We start from the raw sequence: 16,005 nt of genomic DNA, 5'->3' as shown, positions 1-16,005 counted from the left end.
AGAATGTGTTGGCTGAAAATATGAGTAAAGCCACAGGGATCCTTCAGCTTTCCTTCCCCTCAAAGGGAGCAGGTTCATGCACGGTGTTACATTGCAAATAGCACGTGGAGACAAGTTTGTAAAATGAACTAAAACCAAATTATTCACCACTGATCTTTAGCAACATCCACAGCTTCCCATCTGCACATGGAGCCCTCATTGCATGGATTCAGGCTGGGTTTTTAACACTCAGCCCACCGCACAAGAGATGAGGTTGCTTAGTACGGTTTTTAAAGCCCTAGCGGCTTTAAAAAAGCAACCTTTATAACATTTTACCGTTAAAACATTTCATGAGGCCTTTTCAAGAGCCGAGGGAGCTTCCGGCCGCCTTTCGCGACAGGCGGGGCGCGGCCGCGCTTTACGGCGGGCCGTTGCCGCGGTAACGCGGCCGCGTTGGGTGGGAGCCGGCGGCGGCCGCGGTGCCGCCATCCCGGTGCTGTCCCCGCGTCCCGGCCCGGCCCTGCCGCAGGGCCCGGGCCCTCCCGCCCTGCCGCCACCGCCATGGACAAGTACCAGGTGCTGGGGCTGGTGGGAGAAGGCAGCTACGGGATGGTGACCAAGTGCAGGAACAGGGAGAGCGGGCAGATCGTGGCCGTCAAGAAGTTCCTGGAGAGCGACGACGACGCGGCGGTGCGGAAAATCGCCCTGAGGGAAATCAAACTGCTCAAGGTGAGGCCGGCTTCACCGCCTTTTTTTCTAGCAATTTCGTGCTTAAATTGCAAAGCAGATTATGTGTTCAGACTCCTTCGGCCTCCCCTCACAGCATTCAAACGTGTCACCGACACACCCCAGGCCGAGGGAGACTCGCCTGAGCCCTGCCGGGATTTCCAGGTGCTGGATTTAACGGAACCCTCCGTGCTGTGGCGGAGCCGCGGCTCCCTTGGCCTGAGCGCCCGGCTGGATGCACCTGGCGGATCCTGGGATGTTCTGGCGTTGCCAGGGGATGGTGCGGTCTCTGTTGCCTCCTGGTGGTGGCTGTCCCCCTGTCCCAAATGCCTGGCCTTTCCTGCTGGGAATTTGTTGGAAATAGAAGGAACGCTGACCTTTCAAAGCCTGGGAGTGTGACCCTAAACGGGCTGGGGGCTGCCGGGGTCACCTGAGACAGGAAAACACTTCTAGGAAAGTTTTCCTTTGTTTTTTTTTCTATCCATGGCATCTTCCTGGCAGGAAGGACTCCTGTGGGATTCCCTGAACCATGTGTGCACTGTGTCCTTTGTTGTTGGAGTGTGGGATTTGCCTGGTGTTACTGTTGTGGGGAAGGACGAGGGGGAGTGGATTCAGACTGAAAGAGAGCAGCTTTTGACTGGATATCAGAAAAAAATTATTCCTTGTCAGGGTGGTGAGGCACTGCCATGGGTTGTCCTGAGGAGCTTCCCTTGCCCCATAGGAATGTTTGTCCCATGTGCAGTGCTTGTCCCTCTGCATGGGCTCATTGGGAGTTTGGAACACTGGGACCCAGATGATCTGTTTGGTGAAAAAAAAAGAAGGAAAACCTTATTTCCAGGCTACTCCTGTGATGTGGGGTGCTCCAGAGGTGGGAATACTGGCAAACCTGGGTCCTGTCCTTTTGTCTGCCGCAAGTATCTCTTCCTAAATCTGCCAGCTTATGGTTCCTGTGCACTGAAGAGGGGAAAAAAGCGGTGTTTGCCTTTACTACAAGAGTTACAGAAAGAGTTAATAGAAATGCATGCAACTCCAAGCATTATCCTTTCAAACCCTTCTGAAGTGGATCTCTGTGAGCCTGGATTGTCCCTGGGAATTAACTGCTTTTCCTGGGTGAATGGAACCTTTGCAAGGGGAATGTTTGCATGTGCAGCTCAGGAAGGGTGGCCTCTCACAGGGGAAATAAATACCTGGAGGTTTATTCTCTTTGTAGTTCCTTCCCTTCTTCCCTGTCAATCTTTGGGTTTAATGTTTTTTCCCCCTCGAGTTTGGGCAGAAATTTAATTGTGTCTGAAGACAGCAAAAACCTCTTCAGGTCTCCTGTATGGAGAACAAATCATTCTTGGAAAAAGAGCTTTTTCTCTTATTTAAAAATTTAAAAATTCTTCTCTTGTCAGACCTTCTAAGAAATCTGGGCAGGTGCAGGCTGGCTGGCACTGCCTCTGCCCTGGCAGAGTTTCCCCTGCAATTCCCTGTGCTCTGCAGTCCTTTTACATCTTCCTGGGTCCCACCCCTGGGCTCTGCTGCTGCCTCCAGGCAGCTTCTGGGGATGTTTCCCTGCCAGGTTCCAGCTAATAAATAACTGTGCTCTGTAGCATGGCCTTTTGTGTTGGTGCGTGATAAATGTGTAACAAATGGGAGGCGGAGCCTTGTCTGCTGGGGACACAAAGTAAACAAAATATACATGACAAAATAACTGGAAAACACAGCTGCTTTTTCTTCCTCTTTTTATTCAACTTGCATTTTTGGTACTGTCCCAGCAGGGCTGCAGTTAAAAAAGTTAACTGCAAAAATTTTTTTTTAAAAATTTCCCTTTATAACTTTTAGTAAGTGTTTTCCCTCACTAAACATTCCCTGTTTTTTGACAGCAACTGAGGCACGAGAACCTGGTGAACCTGCTGGATGTGTGTAAGAGGAAGAAGAGGTGGTACCTGGTGTTTGAGTTTGTGGATCACACGATGCTCAATGACCTCGAGGACTCTCCCAATGGACTGGACTTCGAGAGGGTTCGGAAATACTTGTTTCAGATTATGAGAGCAATTGCCTTTTGTCACAGCCATAATGTAAGTATCTGCAAGAAATCAGCTCTGCGCTACAATCAATAGATACATATTAGAATAGAAGTATGTATTTTTGTATTTGTATGTCTTTGAACTTAGAGAAATAGAAAGGAAAAAGAGATACATAAAATAAATGTGTCCGAAATTAGTGGTTCTGTGTTTGCCTGTAATTTTCTACTTGAATATGAGAAAGCTGCGCTTCTTGCTGAGCCAATCAGTTTGCTATGTACACACAGAGAGTTTGCCTGACTTCCTTCTCTCTGTGCAGATAATCCATCGGGATATTAAGCCAGAGAACATCCTGGTTTCCCAGTCAGGAGTTGTGAAACTCTGCGACTTCGGGTTTGCCCGGCCCTTGGCCGCTTCTGGGGAAGCTTACACGGACTACGTGGCCACCCGCTGGTACAGAGCCCCGGAGCTGCTGGTGGGGGACAGCAAATACGGCAGGTGAGCCTGGCCTGCCAGCCTGGCAAGGGCTCTGGGGAGCGTGCAGGGGGTGCTCCATCCCTGCCTCAGCCTTTGGAGCCATGGAGCTGTGCTGAGCTGGGCTGCCGGTGGTTTTTCTCCCCAGGCCTGTGGACGTGTGGGCTGTTGGTGCCCTGATAACAGAAATGCTTACAGGAGAGGCCCTTTTCCCTGGAGACTCAGACATTGACCAGCTCTACCATATCACCAAGTGCCTGGGTAAGAAGAGCCCCTGGGGCTTGCTCAGGAGTGAAGGGCTCAGATTTGTTTTGATGGGTGGAAAGATAAGAAGCCAGACTGTAGCCCTTACTAGCATTTCAGCCTCTCACATGTTTCACTGTCCTGTATTTTCCACCTTTGTTTGCCTGATTCTAGGTAACTTAATTCCAAGACAACAGGAGTTATTCTATAAAAACCCCCTCTTTGCCGGCCTGAAGTTGCCCGAGGTGAAGGAGCTCGAATCCCTGGAGAAACGCTATCCCAAGCTCCCTGCTGAAGCGCTGGAATTAGCCAAGGTAATTAACTGAGTGTTTCCTGTGAGTGTTCCTCTGTTTCCCTGCCCTCCACCTCACACAGCTGAGCACAGGGATGTTGAAGTGCCCTTCTCTCAGCTCCCCAGGCAGTGAGCATTGGGTTGGCAGCTTGGTGGGGGATCCCAGAGCTCCAGTCCAGGGTGATGGGGACACCCAGCCCTGCAGGGCCAAAGGGGTCACTGCAGGGGCCTTTTCCTCATGCCAAAGCCTTTGTTTAATTCCTGCTGTGTTTTTGTCCTCCTGCTGGTTTGACAGGAGTGCTTGCAGATTGACCCAGACGAGAGACCGTCCTGCGCCCAGCTCCTGCAGGGTGATTTCTTCAACAAGGACGGCTTTGCTGAGAGGTGAGAGCTCCTTTCCTGCTCACTGCAGGCTCAGGTTAGAAAGAAGTGAAGCAGTTGTGCTTGGAGACTGCACACTGCTGGGTTTGCAGAGCTCACAGCTGCTGAATGCCTCCGTTTGTTTTGGCTTGACCTTCCTGAAAATAGAGTTGGAAGGGAACACATTGCAGTGGCACATTTACCTTGTTGTGACATTAATTCATCAGTGTCATCCCACATTGGGTAGTACAGTCTTACACTGTGTTCACTCACTGCATCTGCACCAAACTGGTGCAGATTTATTTTTTATTGCTGTATTGTTGTATTGCTGTATTTTATTGCTTTATTGCTGTATTGTGAAAAATGTGTGCAGAAGATTTTATTTAATGTATACATTACATTTGTCTTCTCGTTAGTTAAAAGGCACAGTTTGTTTGACTGTTTAAAAGTCTATAGGAGCCTGGGCTTAACAACTGATGATGCTGTTAAGATAAACAGAAGTCCTTTTATTGTTTGTTTCTTTCTTTTCTCCTGACATGGAATGTAGATTTACTCAGGAGCTTAAACAAATAATCCAGAAAGATACCAGAGACCATCAGTTTCAAAAAAAATCTAAAGTCAATAAAAGGGACAAAGATGATGTTTCAGAAGAAAGAAAAATCATCAGCGTCCAGGTTGGTCCATCTGTGTTTTCCAAACCTGTATTGTTTTGGGGTTTTTCTCATGTTTTGTATCATTATTTTTAAAATAGGTGCAGCAGTTTAAATTCCTAGGAAATAGCTTGGCAGTGTGCAGGGGGCTCTTGGGCCAGTCCCTTTCAGGTGAACCATACAGTGGTGCAGTTCCTGGCAATACAGAGCTGGAGGGAAATCACTTGGGAAGCATAAGTCATGCTTTATGCTGCTGTTAACCTGTTTCAAAGCCCTGTCATCAAAAATAAAAGTTTTCCTTTCAACTGGATACCAAGGATGCTTCAGGGTGACTTTGAGATGACATTGAGATGAGTTTTTATTTAATTTCTTCAGAAGAGACACAGGATACAGCTGGTTTTCCTCTATAATTTCTGATTCCAGTCTCAAGTGACTTATTTCCAGAGAGTGCTGGAACCCTGACAAATTTTCTCCTGTTTGATGGAAAGCAGAGATACTCTAACAAAACCAATTCCACCTCCATTAGATTCTTGCAGAATCATGCACATGTAGGCTTCTGACATGTTTTTTTTTGCTGCATGCACTGCTGTAAACTGCCTTTTTAACCATGACTGTAAGGAAAGATGATGTTTATCTTCCCAAATAGGATTTCAGCGTAGGCCCAAGGAGCAAAGATGGGAAGCTGATAAAGACCAAGCCCTCTAAAGCTGATGCAGAGAAAGCAGATCGATCCTCTAAGCTGAGCTTCCTCTATGACAACACAATCCACCCATTGAAATTGAGCCCTCAGACCAACCTGAAAGATTCCAGCAGCAACTTGGACTATGCCAAGAACCTGGGCACATTTATCCCTCCCATCAACCAGAACTTCTCTCCTACATTTGGGGTGGGGTCTGGGCCTGGGAGCCTTAATTACAGGTAAGGAAGCAGAGCTAGGGGAGCTCCTATCCAGCATTCCTGGGATGTCCTGGGAGGGGCAGGGTGACAATGTGGGAGCACAGGATGTGGGGTTTGGGACACCTTGCATTTGGTGCTTTATATTGGCTGTGTCAGCCCAGCTCATACCAGCTGTGGGGCATTTCTGATTACAGACTTGATGAAAAGAGTAAAAAATACTTGAACCCCTTGCTAAAGGCACGGAAGCCTTCTCCAGTGGGGCGTTGCAATGTCAGCCTGACACCGGTGAGTCGTCTGTCTGTCTGTCTGTCCTCCTTGGCCAAGGAAAAATGAATGTATGTTGTTGTATGAACAACAACAAATGAACAAATGTGTGTTGTATTCTCAAGAAATCCATCTGGTCCATCTTTCACCATAACTCCCCACTAAAAATACTAGAAATACTACTGGTTTTGTTACCCCTTTTCCCTGCAGGTTTTGCATTCATTATCCCTCGCTAACAGTTCTTGGATAAAATATATTTTATGTCAGAAAGCAGTTTTTAATGAGGGGAGCAGTCCAGCACAGGATATCTGTGAGATTTGGAATATATCCATGGCCTCCTGCCTGGCCAGGAGCAATAGACCATGTGTGCTGTGCTGTTGAAGCAGAACCGAGGGCTTGGATTTAATGTGGCCAGGGCTTTACTTAGTCATGTCATAACTGCATTAAAAATTGATAAGGAAAACAAGTGAAATGGAAAGTTTTCCTCTTCTCTCACTACCTAGGCATGATGATTACTGTGCCAGCCAAGAACACTTGCCTTTTTCCAGATAACTAATCCCAGCCATTCTCCAAGGGCTGTATTTTATCTCTCCAAAAGCAGCCTCACTTAGATGATTGTTTTTATTTTGCTGTAGCTTTTCCATTGCTTGTGTATAAAAAGCACTTGAGCAGGTTGAATTCCTTCACACACATCAGATTCTTTTGTCTCACTCTTGGACAAATTCCAACTGCATCAGAGCATTGCTGCGCCACTGCTTTTTTTAAGCTTGAAAATAGCTTTATTTTTGTCTATATTTTCATGAGCTGCTCCATATGCCCTTGACTATAGGTTACTAACAAAAAACCTATCCTTCAGGCAAGTAAGAAGAAATGGGAATTCCTCAAGACAAATGTGCGTTTGCCAGAACTAAATCATCTCCCCGAGCTGAGGGGAGCGGAAGGTAGGAACTTTAAGCTCCTCTAAATAGAACCTGGGTACCCAACAAGTGTCAAGAAGCAGTGTGTCAGCCTTCACTCCCTAAACATGGCTCACCTTAGTTGTGTTTTGCAGCTCAGCATCCCAGATTTCTGAAGAAGGAAAATAGAATGTTTGCAGAGTCCCGAGTCCCCTCCCTCGCTGCTATCGACCTTCATAACTCAAGTCTGCCTTCACAGCAGGTAGCAAGGCAATAAAGTGGTTTGTGCTGCCCTGTATTTGTTTGGTTTGCTTTGGTTTTTGGGGACTTTGTCAACAGCATGGCCCACAAGATTCCAGTTTGACTCCTAAAGGAGCAGAATTTACCTCGGGGTTGTTAAGTCTTCCCCTGTGGGAGCATTTTTGAAGCCTGATTTGACCAAAGAAAGATTGTTTTGAATTAGGTGTTGGCATTGCATGTGTCTTTAGAAGGCTGTTTCTGATTGTCTTCTCTGTTGATGCTACACTTGGAAATTGATCCTGTCTCTTTCTTTCCCAATTTACAGCTGTCAGGGACCTTGATGCCGGATGCATCAGAAGCCACCTACCCCAGGGTCGAGCACTAGCCCTGGGGAGATGGTCACACCTGCCTGTAAAAGGTGGGCTTGCATTTCTGCCGTGTAGCCTGCTGGGGGCTTCCAGATGCATGGTTTCATGAACACTCACCTAGGGATGGGAACTGCAATAGGAAAATTATTTTACACTTCACATTCTTGATCAGGACATGCAGCTATGACAGACTTCTTACAGTACACAGCTCACTGTGCACAGTAAATACTTTTCCTGAGGTGCTGGGCATTGGGGCTGGAAAAGAAGCAACTCACAGAATTGGGGGGTTGAGCAAGCTGGTAGAACAGTAAAAAAAAGGGGAAGCTGGCTGCCTGCATGTGGAGAGGGGAAAAAATAACTTGAGTTTTCTGATCTGTGAAGCACAGAGGTGTAAATGCACAGCTTCAGCAAGGTAAGGATGTGTAACAAAGCAAAATAAAGGAAGCCTTTCACCAGGGAGCACCTTTGTGTTTTGTTAGTCTGTCCAGAGTCATTCTCCTTTTCTCCTCTTGATGCAGGTGACTGAACAGTGGGAACAATCCATCTGAGTTTGCAGGGGCTAAAGCTGCCAGGTGTCTGCTGGGGAGAGAATCCCTTACTCCTGTTGGTGCAGCAGACTGCACGGAAGGGCTTGGGTCCAGGCCAAGGATGGAGCTTGCACTGCCTTTGCTGCTGGATTTCTTGCATGCAAACAGCCCCTGGAATGTTGACTTTCTGGCTTAGGGCCAGGTCTTGTCTGAGAAGAGTAGTGGTCATTGGTGTGTGACAAGGGCAGGAGCTGCTTCGGAGGACTCTGAAGGAAGCTGGGCTTTCTCTTGTCCAGCTGCTGCCCGCCTGAGAGGTTTGTTTTTCAGTGAATCCTGACGAAAGCAGCTGTCAAAGTTCTCATGTATCAGTGGGCTGCCTGATCTGGATCAAAAAGCACCTTTGCCTTGATAGTGAAGAAAACATCTGTGCGAGAAATACAATATCTAAATGTGCAAATCTGCAGCTGTTCCTCTGAAACCCTTGCTAATGCACTTGTCACTTTGGTTTAGGTTTTCTCTTCACATTTTTGACCCCACATCTGGGCAGTTGTCTTTGGGGTGTTTGCCCTGGCTATGTTGTCTGGCTAGTGTTGATAGTGAAGGAAGGAATATCCCTGTGGAATACTGAGCTGTGATGCAGGCGGCACGTGGAATGTCTCAGTAACTCATTGTTCCTTTAGGTCCTCTAGGAGAATGGGACAGTAAAACTTGACTGTTTGGAAACAGTTTTTGCTTACTTGGCCTTAGTTTGTCTGTGGTCAGTTTTGGGCTGTCCCTGTCTTGCTCAAAACTTTTTTCCATCAGCTCTTACAACCCACATGGTGTCATTAACTTTGGAACTTATTTTTCCACAAAATACAGCCTTTCCCATCCATGGATCATGAGAGAATATGGTCTGAGTTCATTGTATTTAGGGATTTGTCTCTATGCTGTCTCTTGACATGTACATTTCATTTGTAAATAAAAAGATCTTCCAATTCTGGGCTTGACTGTCCCCATAGTGGATGCTCCACTTGGCCACAGTAGTCAGTCAGGTAGCCATGGGGAGAAGGTTTGGGGAGGAAAGAGTGGAGGTTTTTGGGAGAAAGCTGGGTTTTTGGAGGAGAGGAAGGTTTAAGGGGAAGGTTTTGCATGGGGAAGAGTGTGGCCAGCAGGTCCAGGGAGGTGATCCTCTGCTTGGCCCCAGTGAGGCCACATCTAGAGTGCTGTGATCAGTTCTGGGTTCTACAGGTCAAGAAGGACAAGGAGCTACCGGAGAGGGTCCAGCAGAGACCCAAGATGGTGGAGGAGTCTGGATCATCTCTTTCAGGAGGGGAGACTCCGGGAGCTGGGCCTGCTCAGTCCAGAGAAGAGAAGACAGCAGGAATCTCATCAATCCATACAAGTATCTCCAAGATGGGTGAGAAGAGGATGGTGCCAGATTTCTGGTGTGCCCAGCAACAGGACAAGGAGCAGTGGCCAGAAACTGAAACACAAGGAGTTCTACCTCAACATGAAGAGCTCACGGAATCTACTCAGTTGGATGAGACCCGCAGGGATCACTGAGCTCAAGGAGTGTTCGGACAAAGCTCTCGGGCAGCTTGGTGGGGTGCAGGGTCAGGAGTTGGACTCGATGATCCTGACGGGTCCCTTCCTAGTCGGAATATTCTATGATTCTGTGATTGGTCGTGGAGTTCCCTCTGGAGACATTCCCAGCCCGCCTGGACGCGGCCCTGTATCACCTGCTCTGGGTGACCCCGCCTCGGCAGGGAGCTCGGACGGGACATCGCCAGAGCTCCCCTCCCACTCGAACCAGGGTTCAGCGAGAAGGGGAACACGAGGCTTCCAGCCGGGGAGCGGGGGAGCCATTCAAACCTCCAAATCCTCCGGAACCGGCTGTGAGGAAGCGGAAGAGGTGGAGCGGGACGGGGCAGCCTTGGCGGCCATGGCCACGGCGGGGGGATCGGAGGGAGGCGAGCCGGGACGCGAGCAGGGATGCGAGCACTACCGGCGGGGCTGCCGGCTGCGGGTGGGTGAGCGGGGGCCGTGCCGTGCCGTGCCGTGCCGTGTCGTGTCGTGTCGTGCCAGGGTGGTGGCCGCTCCATGCCGTCCCCTTCCGTTGGCAGGCCCCGTGCTGCAGGAAGCTGTACCCGTGCCGGCTGTGCCACGACGCAGCCGAGGAGCACCAGCTGGATCGGTTCCAGGTGTCCGAGGTGCAGTGCAGCAGCTGCCGGCTCCTGCAGAAGGTGCGTCTGGGAGGTTATGGCCTGCTGTTGTGTCAGGGGAGGTTTAGGATAGATGGCAGGGAAGGTTGTTGACCCTGAGGCACTGGAACAGGCTCCCGGGGGAAGGGGTCACGACCCCAGTCCTGGCACAGGGCAGGAGGCATGTGGGCATTGCTGTCAGGCACCTGGTGGGATGCTCGGAGCACTCCTGTGCGGGGCTGAGTGTTGGACGTTGTGAACCTTGTGGGTCCCTTTCCAGCTCAGGATGTCCTGATTACAGAGCATATGGCACAGGACTGCATCCAGGTGGTTCTGGAATATCTCCAGTGAGGGAGACTCCACAATCTCTCTGTTCCAGGCCACAGGAAGGAAGCTCTTCCTCCTGTGCAGGTGGAGCTGCCTGTGCATCAGCTTCTGCCCATTGCCTCTCGGCCTGTTTCTGGGCAGCACGGAACAGAGGCTGATTACGTCCTCTTGGCACCTTCCACATCCCTGCAGACATGGCTTCAATCTTCTCAGCCATCCCTTATGAGGGCCCAGCTCCCTCAGCCTGTCCTTTCCACTCTCTTGATCGCTTCTTAGCTCCCAGCCTTGCTCCAGGAGCTCCACAACCCTTTGGAGCCTGGAAGCAGGCACAGCACTCAGGACATTCGTGTCCCCTCAGGCCCAGCAGCACTGTGAGGGCTGTGGCAGCCTCTTTGGGGAGTACTACTGTGACATCTGCCACCTGTTTGACCGTGACAAGAAGCAGTACCACTGCCAGGAGTGCGGCATCTGCAGGTGCGTGCGGGCAGTGGGCCCGGCTCCGCGGGCACCGGCCCTGCCCTGACTCCTGTCTCCACAGGATTGGCCCCAAGGAGGATTTCTTCCACTGCTCCAAGTGTAATTTGTGCCTGAGCCTGAGTCTCCAAGGAAAGCACAAGGTGAGGATGCATCACTGACCTCCATATCTTAAAAAGGAGTGCCTTGAACATGAAGTTGGATGTGCCTCAGCCCCATCTGAGGCCACAGGAACAGGGAGAGCAGTGGGTTCTCCTTCTCTAAATTCACCTAACAGCAACACAGGTGCCACTAATTGAAGACATAAGAAATTTTACCTATTGGAGTTTTACAGTATAGAAAAACACAGAAAACTACACAGCAGAATAATGTTTTCTTCTCTTTTTCCATTTGCAAAGTGTATTGAAAATGTCTCCAGGCAGGACTGTCCAATATGTTTGGAGGTGAGCAGCTTCTTTTCATCTCCTGGATAACTGTGTGTGGCCCCTGTTTCTGACTGTGTGTGAATTGATTTTCTTCTATTTTGTCTTATATTTACCTCTAAACAGGATATTCACACATCTCGTGTTGGAGCCCATGTTCTGCCATGTGGTCACCTTCTTCACAGGTAAAGCAGACACCTGAGCAAGGGAAACACCTGCTGCATTGTGTTGGGTGTTTATTTAGCAGTGTTCAGTCTGTACCAGCTGCTTACAGCTGCTTTCTGAGGCACCTGCATTGTGGGGACAGTCTGTTTCTTCAGGAAGTATTTTCTTTAGGGGGGTTGTTTTCCTTCTCAGTCAGGTTTGACAGTGTGAAGCTCTCCTGTTACTTGGCCTAGGGATGTTTTTAATTTCTGCCATGGGGATACCTGTGTGGTTTATTCCCTTTCTGCAGCGCAGGTGTGTTCCCTGTCAGTAACTCAGTTTTTCTGACTGACCTGTGTTTCATTTTCAGAACATGTTACGATGAAATGCTGAAGGAGTAAGTATTTCCAAACATCTTTCCTCTCAATATTATCCTAGTGCAAACATATTTCTTCAGGAGGTAAAAATCCTAAGTTGATGCCAATTCTGCACCAACTGACTTAAAGACAGCTCCTAAAGGGATGAAGGGCTAACTTAAAGGGATAAAGTGCATATAATTTCCAATTCTGTTTGCCAGAACTTGCTGCTTCCTGCTGTTTGTTTGCCTGATACAATGTGACACTTGTCCCTACCAATGGCCTTGTTTCATGGCCTCATGTCACCTTCTGATTGAGACGTGTCCCCCTCTTTCTGCCAGAGGCTACAGGTGTCCCTTGTGCATGCACTCGGCCTTGGACATGACCAGGTACTGGCGCCAGCTGGACAACGAGGTGGCACAGACTCCCATGCCCACCGAGTACCAGAACATGATGGTGGAGGTAAGAGGGCACCCTTGCCTGGCCTTCCTAGAGCTGTGCCTCGGACTTCCTGGCAGCAGAGGGCACTAGGGACGCGTGCTGGATCGGGAGTCAGCCCAAGGGGTGGGGAATGCTGAGGAGCAGTCACGTGTAGGCGTAGGATGTTGTCATTGCTGTTTATATACACCCACCGCTGGTGCTGCAGCCTCTCCCTCCCTCCCGTGTGTGCCTGCAGATCCTTTGCAACGACTGCAACGCCCGCTCCACGGTGCAGTTCCACCTGCTGGGCATGAAGTGCCAGAGCTGTGAGTCCTACAACACGGCCCAGGACGGGCGGTGCCGGCTGTCCTTGGAGGAGCAGTGACCGGGGGCAGGCTCGGCCGGGCCCCGGCAGAGACTGGTTTGGGAACAAAGCAACTCTTGTGTCAGTAAAAATTCCAGTTTTCCCAGTTCAAGGAGTCCTGTGCTGCGTCAGGGAGCAGGCAGGTGAGAGGAGCAGCATGAGGAGATGTGGCGAGCGGCCGGCGCAGCAGCAGGAGGAGTTTGGAGGCAGCTGAAGGGGAAGGGAGGGGGAGAGGCAGCTCTGGGGGAAAATGGGTCGCCCTGAGAGGCCTTTGGGGCTAGTGCCAGCATCCACAGGGCAGTGTGTGGGGATGTGGTGTTCCCTGGGGATGATGTGTGTGCCTCCTGGGAATGATGGGTGTCCACAGGGACCGCGGGCAGCAGTGGCATCCTCGGCTCCCTTTGTGCACTGTCACCTGTGTGTACAGAATTCCCTTGAAACAAGAGAATTGCACTGCCTGCTAGGATGAGCAGCTGGAAGATCCAGGTGCAAAGCCCCCCTTTTCCCCCTGGGCACCCATCCTGACTCGCTGCTGCCTCTGCTCAGATTCCTTTGCCAGCTGCCGTCACCTTTTCCCTGTTTCTTCCTTGTTTTGCTCTGTTCACTGGCAAAGGCTGAGGTGGTGTGGGGTTTAAGACTCGTACATAGCTGGATTTTGCTGGTTAGGTACCTAAAGTGAAACACATCCTCCACATCAGGCTGAGCCTGGGATGTTCACTGAAATAAAGCAGTCCAGGGTCCAGTTTTCTGTCGTTTTTTGGTGTTTGTTCGTGGTCGAACTTCACTGGGGGGAGAACCGCTGCCTTTTGAAAGAAATAAAAACCCCAACTCCACCCTCTTTCATGTAACATTCTGCCTGAGGTGTTTTGCAGTCCTAAATATTGCAGGAAGTCCTCTGTGAATTTCACATGCAGATACTTCACAGTAATAAGATGTAAAAAAGGGTTGGTTCTTCTTCAGGTTATAATTACTCACTTTTAACTTGTTCTGTTGTAAAATGAATTTTTCTTAATCCAGCAGTGCCCGTTTTCTGTAGGGGAATATTTAGGATTTGGATGGTAGCTATTGTAGCTTGCCTTGACTGGGGTATCTTTTTCTGGAGCACTTTTCTCACTGCTATAAATAAATGTAAAAAAAGGTCTCCATTAAAATAAACAAACTACACTGAGCATGGTGTGCTCTTCTTTCACACACGTACTCCCTGGAAATTCCCAGCTGAGTTTAAACCATGATTCAGTGCTGAAAAATGGTTGGATGTGGGGAGGTGTGAGGCCCGAGCCACTGTCAGGAAAATCAGTGCTTTATTTTTTACAAGCTCCTGTGTTTTCATATTTTTGTTCTGTGGTACAAGCAAGACTCCCTGCTGCTTTGGTTGGCACCTGGTGACTCCACCTCCTTCCCTGGATGGAGACCTGCTCCCAGATAAGCCTGGAAGTGCCAGTGGGGCTCCTACCAGCCTGCAGGAGTTGTTGTCCCAGAAAACTCTGGCCAAGTAGCCTTGGAGTGTGTGGCTAATGGTAAAACCGTGCTGGTCAGGTCCACAACCAAACAGGCTTGCTGTTAAATGGGAAGCTAATTTTATTCCAGTTATTGATTGGAAATATTCTTGTTTGGGTTCCAACCACAAGAGGAGGCTGAAAGAAAATTCTAAGTTGAGCTGTGCTTTGGTGTTGGGAAGGAAAATTATTCATGGTACGGGATCCAGGTGATTTTGACCTTTTTTTCCCCTGTGTTTGGTGTTTGCCTCTGGAAAAAGCACGAGGGAATGGGAATGCTGAGGGAATGCTGAACCACTGTTTGGTCTGTTTATCTTGGCACCGAGCCCTTAACTCCCTTTCCCAGGGAATAAATGGCAGGGTAGGAAAAGTAATGGCATTTTCAGGGGATAAAGGGCATTGGAGACAGGCAAGGAGCTGCTTTATGGGATGGGAGGTGCTCTAGGGAGCTTTGCTTCCCTGTCCATGGAGGTGCCGCTGATGGGAGCGGGAAGGATGCTGGGATCAGGGCACTGGGATGATCCAGGGATGGAAGCAGCAGCTCAAGCTCCCTCACTCCCTGGCAGCTGGAATCCTGCCCTGCTTACCCCTCCAGGACAGAATCAGGAGCAGAAGGGATTATTGCTGCTTTGTGGGAAAAAAGTGGAGTTCCAGCAGGCTCAGGGGCCGCACACAAGGTCACAGAGCTATTAATAAAGGCAGGGCCTGCCAAGCTCTGTGGAACATGGAGAGGCAGCAAGTGGAACAGTGCAGGGCTGAGGGGCTCAGCTGATTGGGGTCCCCAGTTTTGGTGCCTCTGGTGTGGTTTTGTCTTGCTCCAATAGTGTTATTTGGGATGGAAGTGGGGGTGTTCTGTGTTAAACCTCTGTTCAGCCACCCCCTCGTGGGGCAGTCTCGCCCCTTCCCGGCTGCAGGGAATCCATCTGTTTTTAAATTTCCAGCTGGAAGTGAGGGAGAGGCTCCTCATGTTGTGCTGTTTATTCCTCAGAGGGGCAGCATCTGTCTCTGCAGGGCTCAGCCCAGGGGTGTACTGGGACCTCCATGCTGGAAATGGGGTGGTTTCCTTGGATTTTCTCCTTCATGGTCCCAGCTGGAGTTGGCTTCTGACACCTGCAACCAGGAGCTACTCACTCTGGTACCTCAGGCTTGGAAAGGTGGCTGATGCATGGGAATATTCACCAAACAAGAGCATCATTAGGGAGGCCAGAGGGAGTCTGGAAGCTGGGATGAAGCTCCCAGCCAGCGAGGGAGAGCCAGGGCAGGCTCAGGGGATGGGATGTTCCACACCACGGAGCTATGCCAGCTATTTCTCTTTCTGTATAAATAAAATAGCTCTGAGATGAAATGGAGCCAAAGGGGGGCGGGGGGAGGGAGGGAGGCGAGGGAGATGGGAGGAGGTGGAATTGAGCCAGGCTTGTGGGAGCCTTTGGGAAAAATGGGAATTGGCTGGTTTTGCAAATGAAACAAGTTGGTAGCAGGGTTAACCTTGCTGGTTTTTAAAAGAGAAGGAAAAGGGTCTTTTTTAGGGCATGTCCTGGCTGCTATTCCCCATTTTCCCCTGCTATACTGGTGTGGGATAGAAACCCCTCAATAAGCCAGAGAGTCTGAGGTGGGAATTTGAAAGGGGTGTTTGAAGGCATTGCCTGGAACACAGGCATCCTCCCTCTGAGGGCATTACCCCCCAGAATAAAGTGTTTTTTCCACTTGCCACACGCATCTGTTATTCCCTAGGCTGCCCTGTGCCTTGGCTTGTGCTGACAAACAGTCCTGCAGATGGAAACACATCATCCATGTCCACGTCATCCATGTCACTGGGGATGGTGTCTGGTCCCAGAGAGGTGAGGAATCTGTTTTCACCCCGGGATATCCCCAAAAATATGTACAGCTTCTTCCTTGC

The 16,005-nt window shown here is 49.7% G+C and overlaps 2 protein-coding genes across 3 annotated transcripts; both read left to right on the top strand.

The window, feature by feature from the left end:
* Positions 1-399: 399 nt before the first annotated feature.
* Positions 400-8,916, top strand: CDKL2 (cyclin dependent kinase like 2). 2 transcript variants are annotated; one of them, XM_005485652.4, is made up of 13 exons: positions 401-708; positions 2,571-2,765; positions 3,031-3,209; positions 3,334-3,446; positions 3,603-3,742; positions 4,016-4,104; positions 4,628-4,754; positions 5,377-5,648; positions 5,822-5,912; positions 6,748-6,832; positions 6,943-7,049; positions 7,353-7,445; positions 7,914-8,916. In XM_005485652.4, exons 1-12 carry the CDS (start codon positions 541-543, stop codon positions 7,410-7,412), a joined length of 1,626 nt encoding a protein of 541 aa, XP_005485709.2. In that variant the 5' UTR covers positions 401-540; the 3' UTR covers positions 7,413-7,445; positions 7,914-8,916. The 2 variants fall into 2 exon arrangements, 1 of the variants encoding a protein (XP_005485709.2); XR_012580536.1 differs by lacking the exon at positions 7,914-8,916 and having other exon boundaries at positions 400-708; positions 6,930-7,049.
* A 592-nt stretch (positions 8,917-9,508) lies between these two features.
* Positions 9,509-14,777, top strand: RCHY1 (ring finger and CHY zinc finger domain containing 1). The gene is made up of 9 exons (XM_005485654.4): positions 9,509-9,930; positions 10,028-10,147; positions 10,791-10,906; positions 10,971-11,049; positions 11,305-11,349; positions 11,455-11,513; positions 11,843-11,869; positions 12,170-12,290; positions 12,505-14,777. Exons 1-9 carry the CDS (start codon positions 9,535-9,537, stop codon positions 12,631-12,633), a joined length of 1,092 nt encoding a protein of 363 aa, XP_005485711.3. The 5' UTR covers positions 9,509-9,534; the 3' UTR covers positions 12,634-14,777.
* Positions 14,778-16,005: the final 1,228 nt, after the last annotated feature.

Source organism: Zonotrichia albicollis, chromosome 5 (assembly GCF_047830755.1).
Source record: "Zonotrichia albicollis isolate bZonAlb1 chromosome 5, bZonAlb1.hap1, whole genome shotgun sequence".
NCBI lineage: Eukaryota > Metazoa > Chordata > Aves > Passeriformes > Passerellidae > Zonotrichia > Zonotrichia albicollis.
The sequence above is the reverse complement of the archived record's forward strand: the minus strand, read 5'-3'. Positions and strand labels throughout refer to the sequence as shown.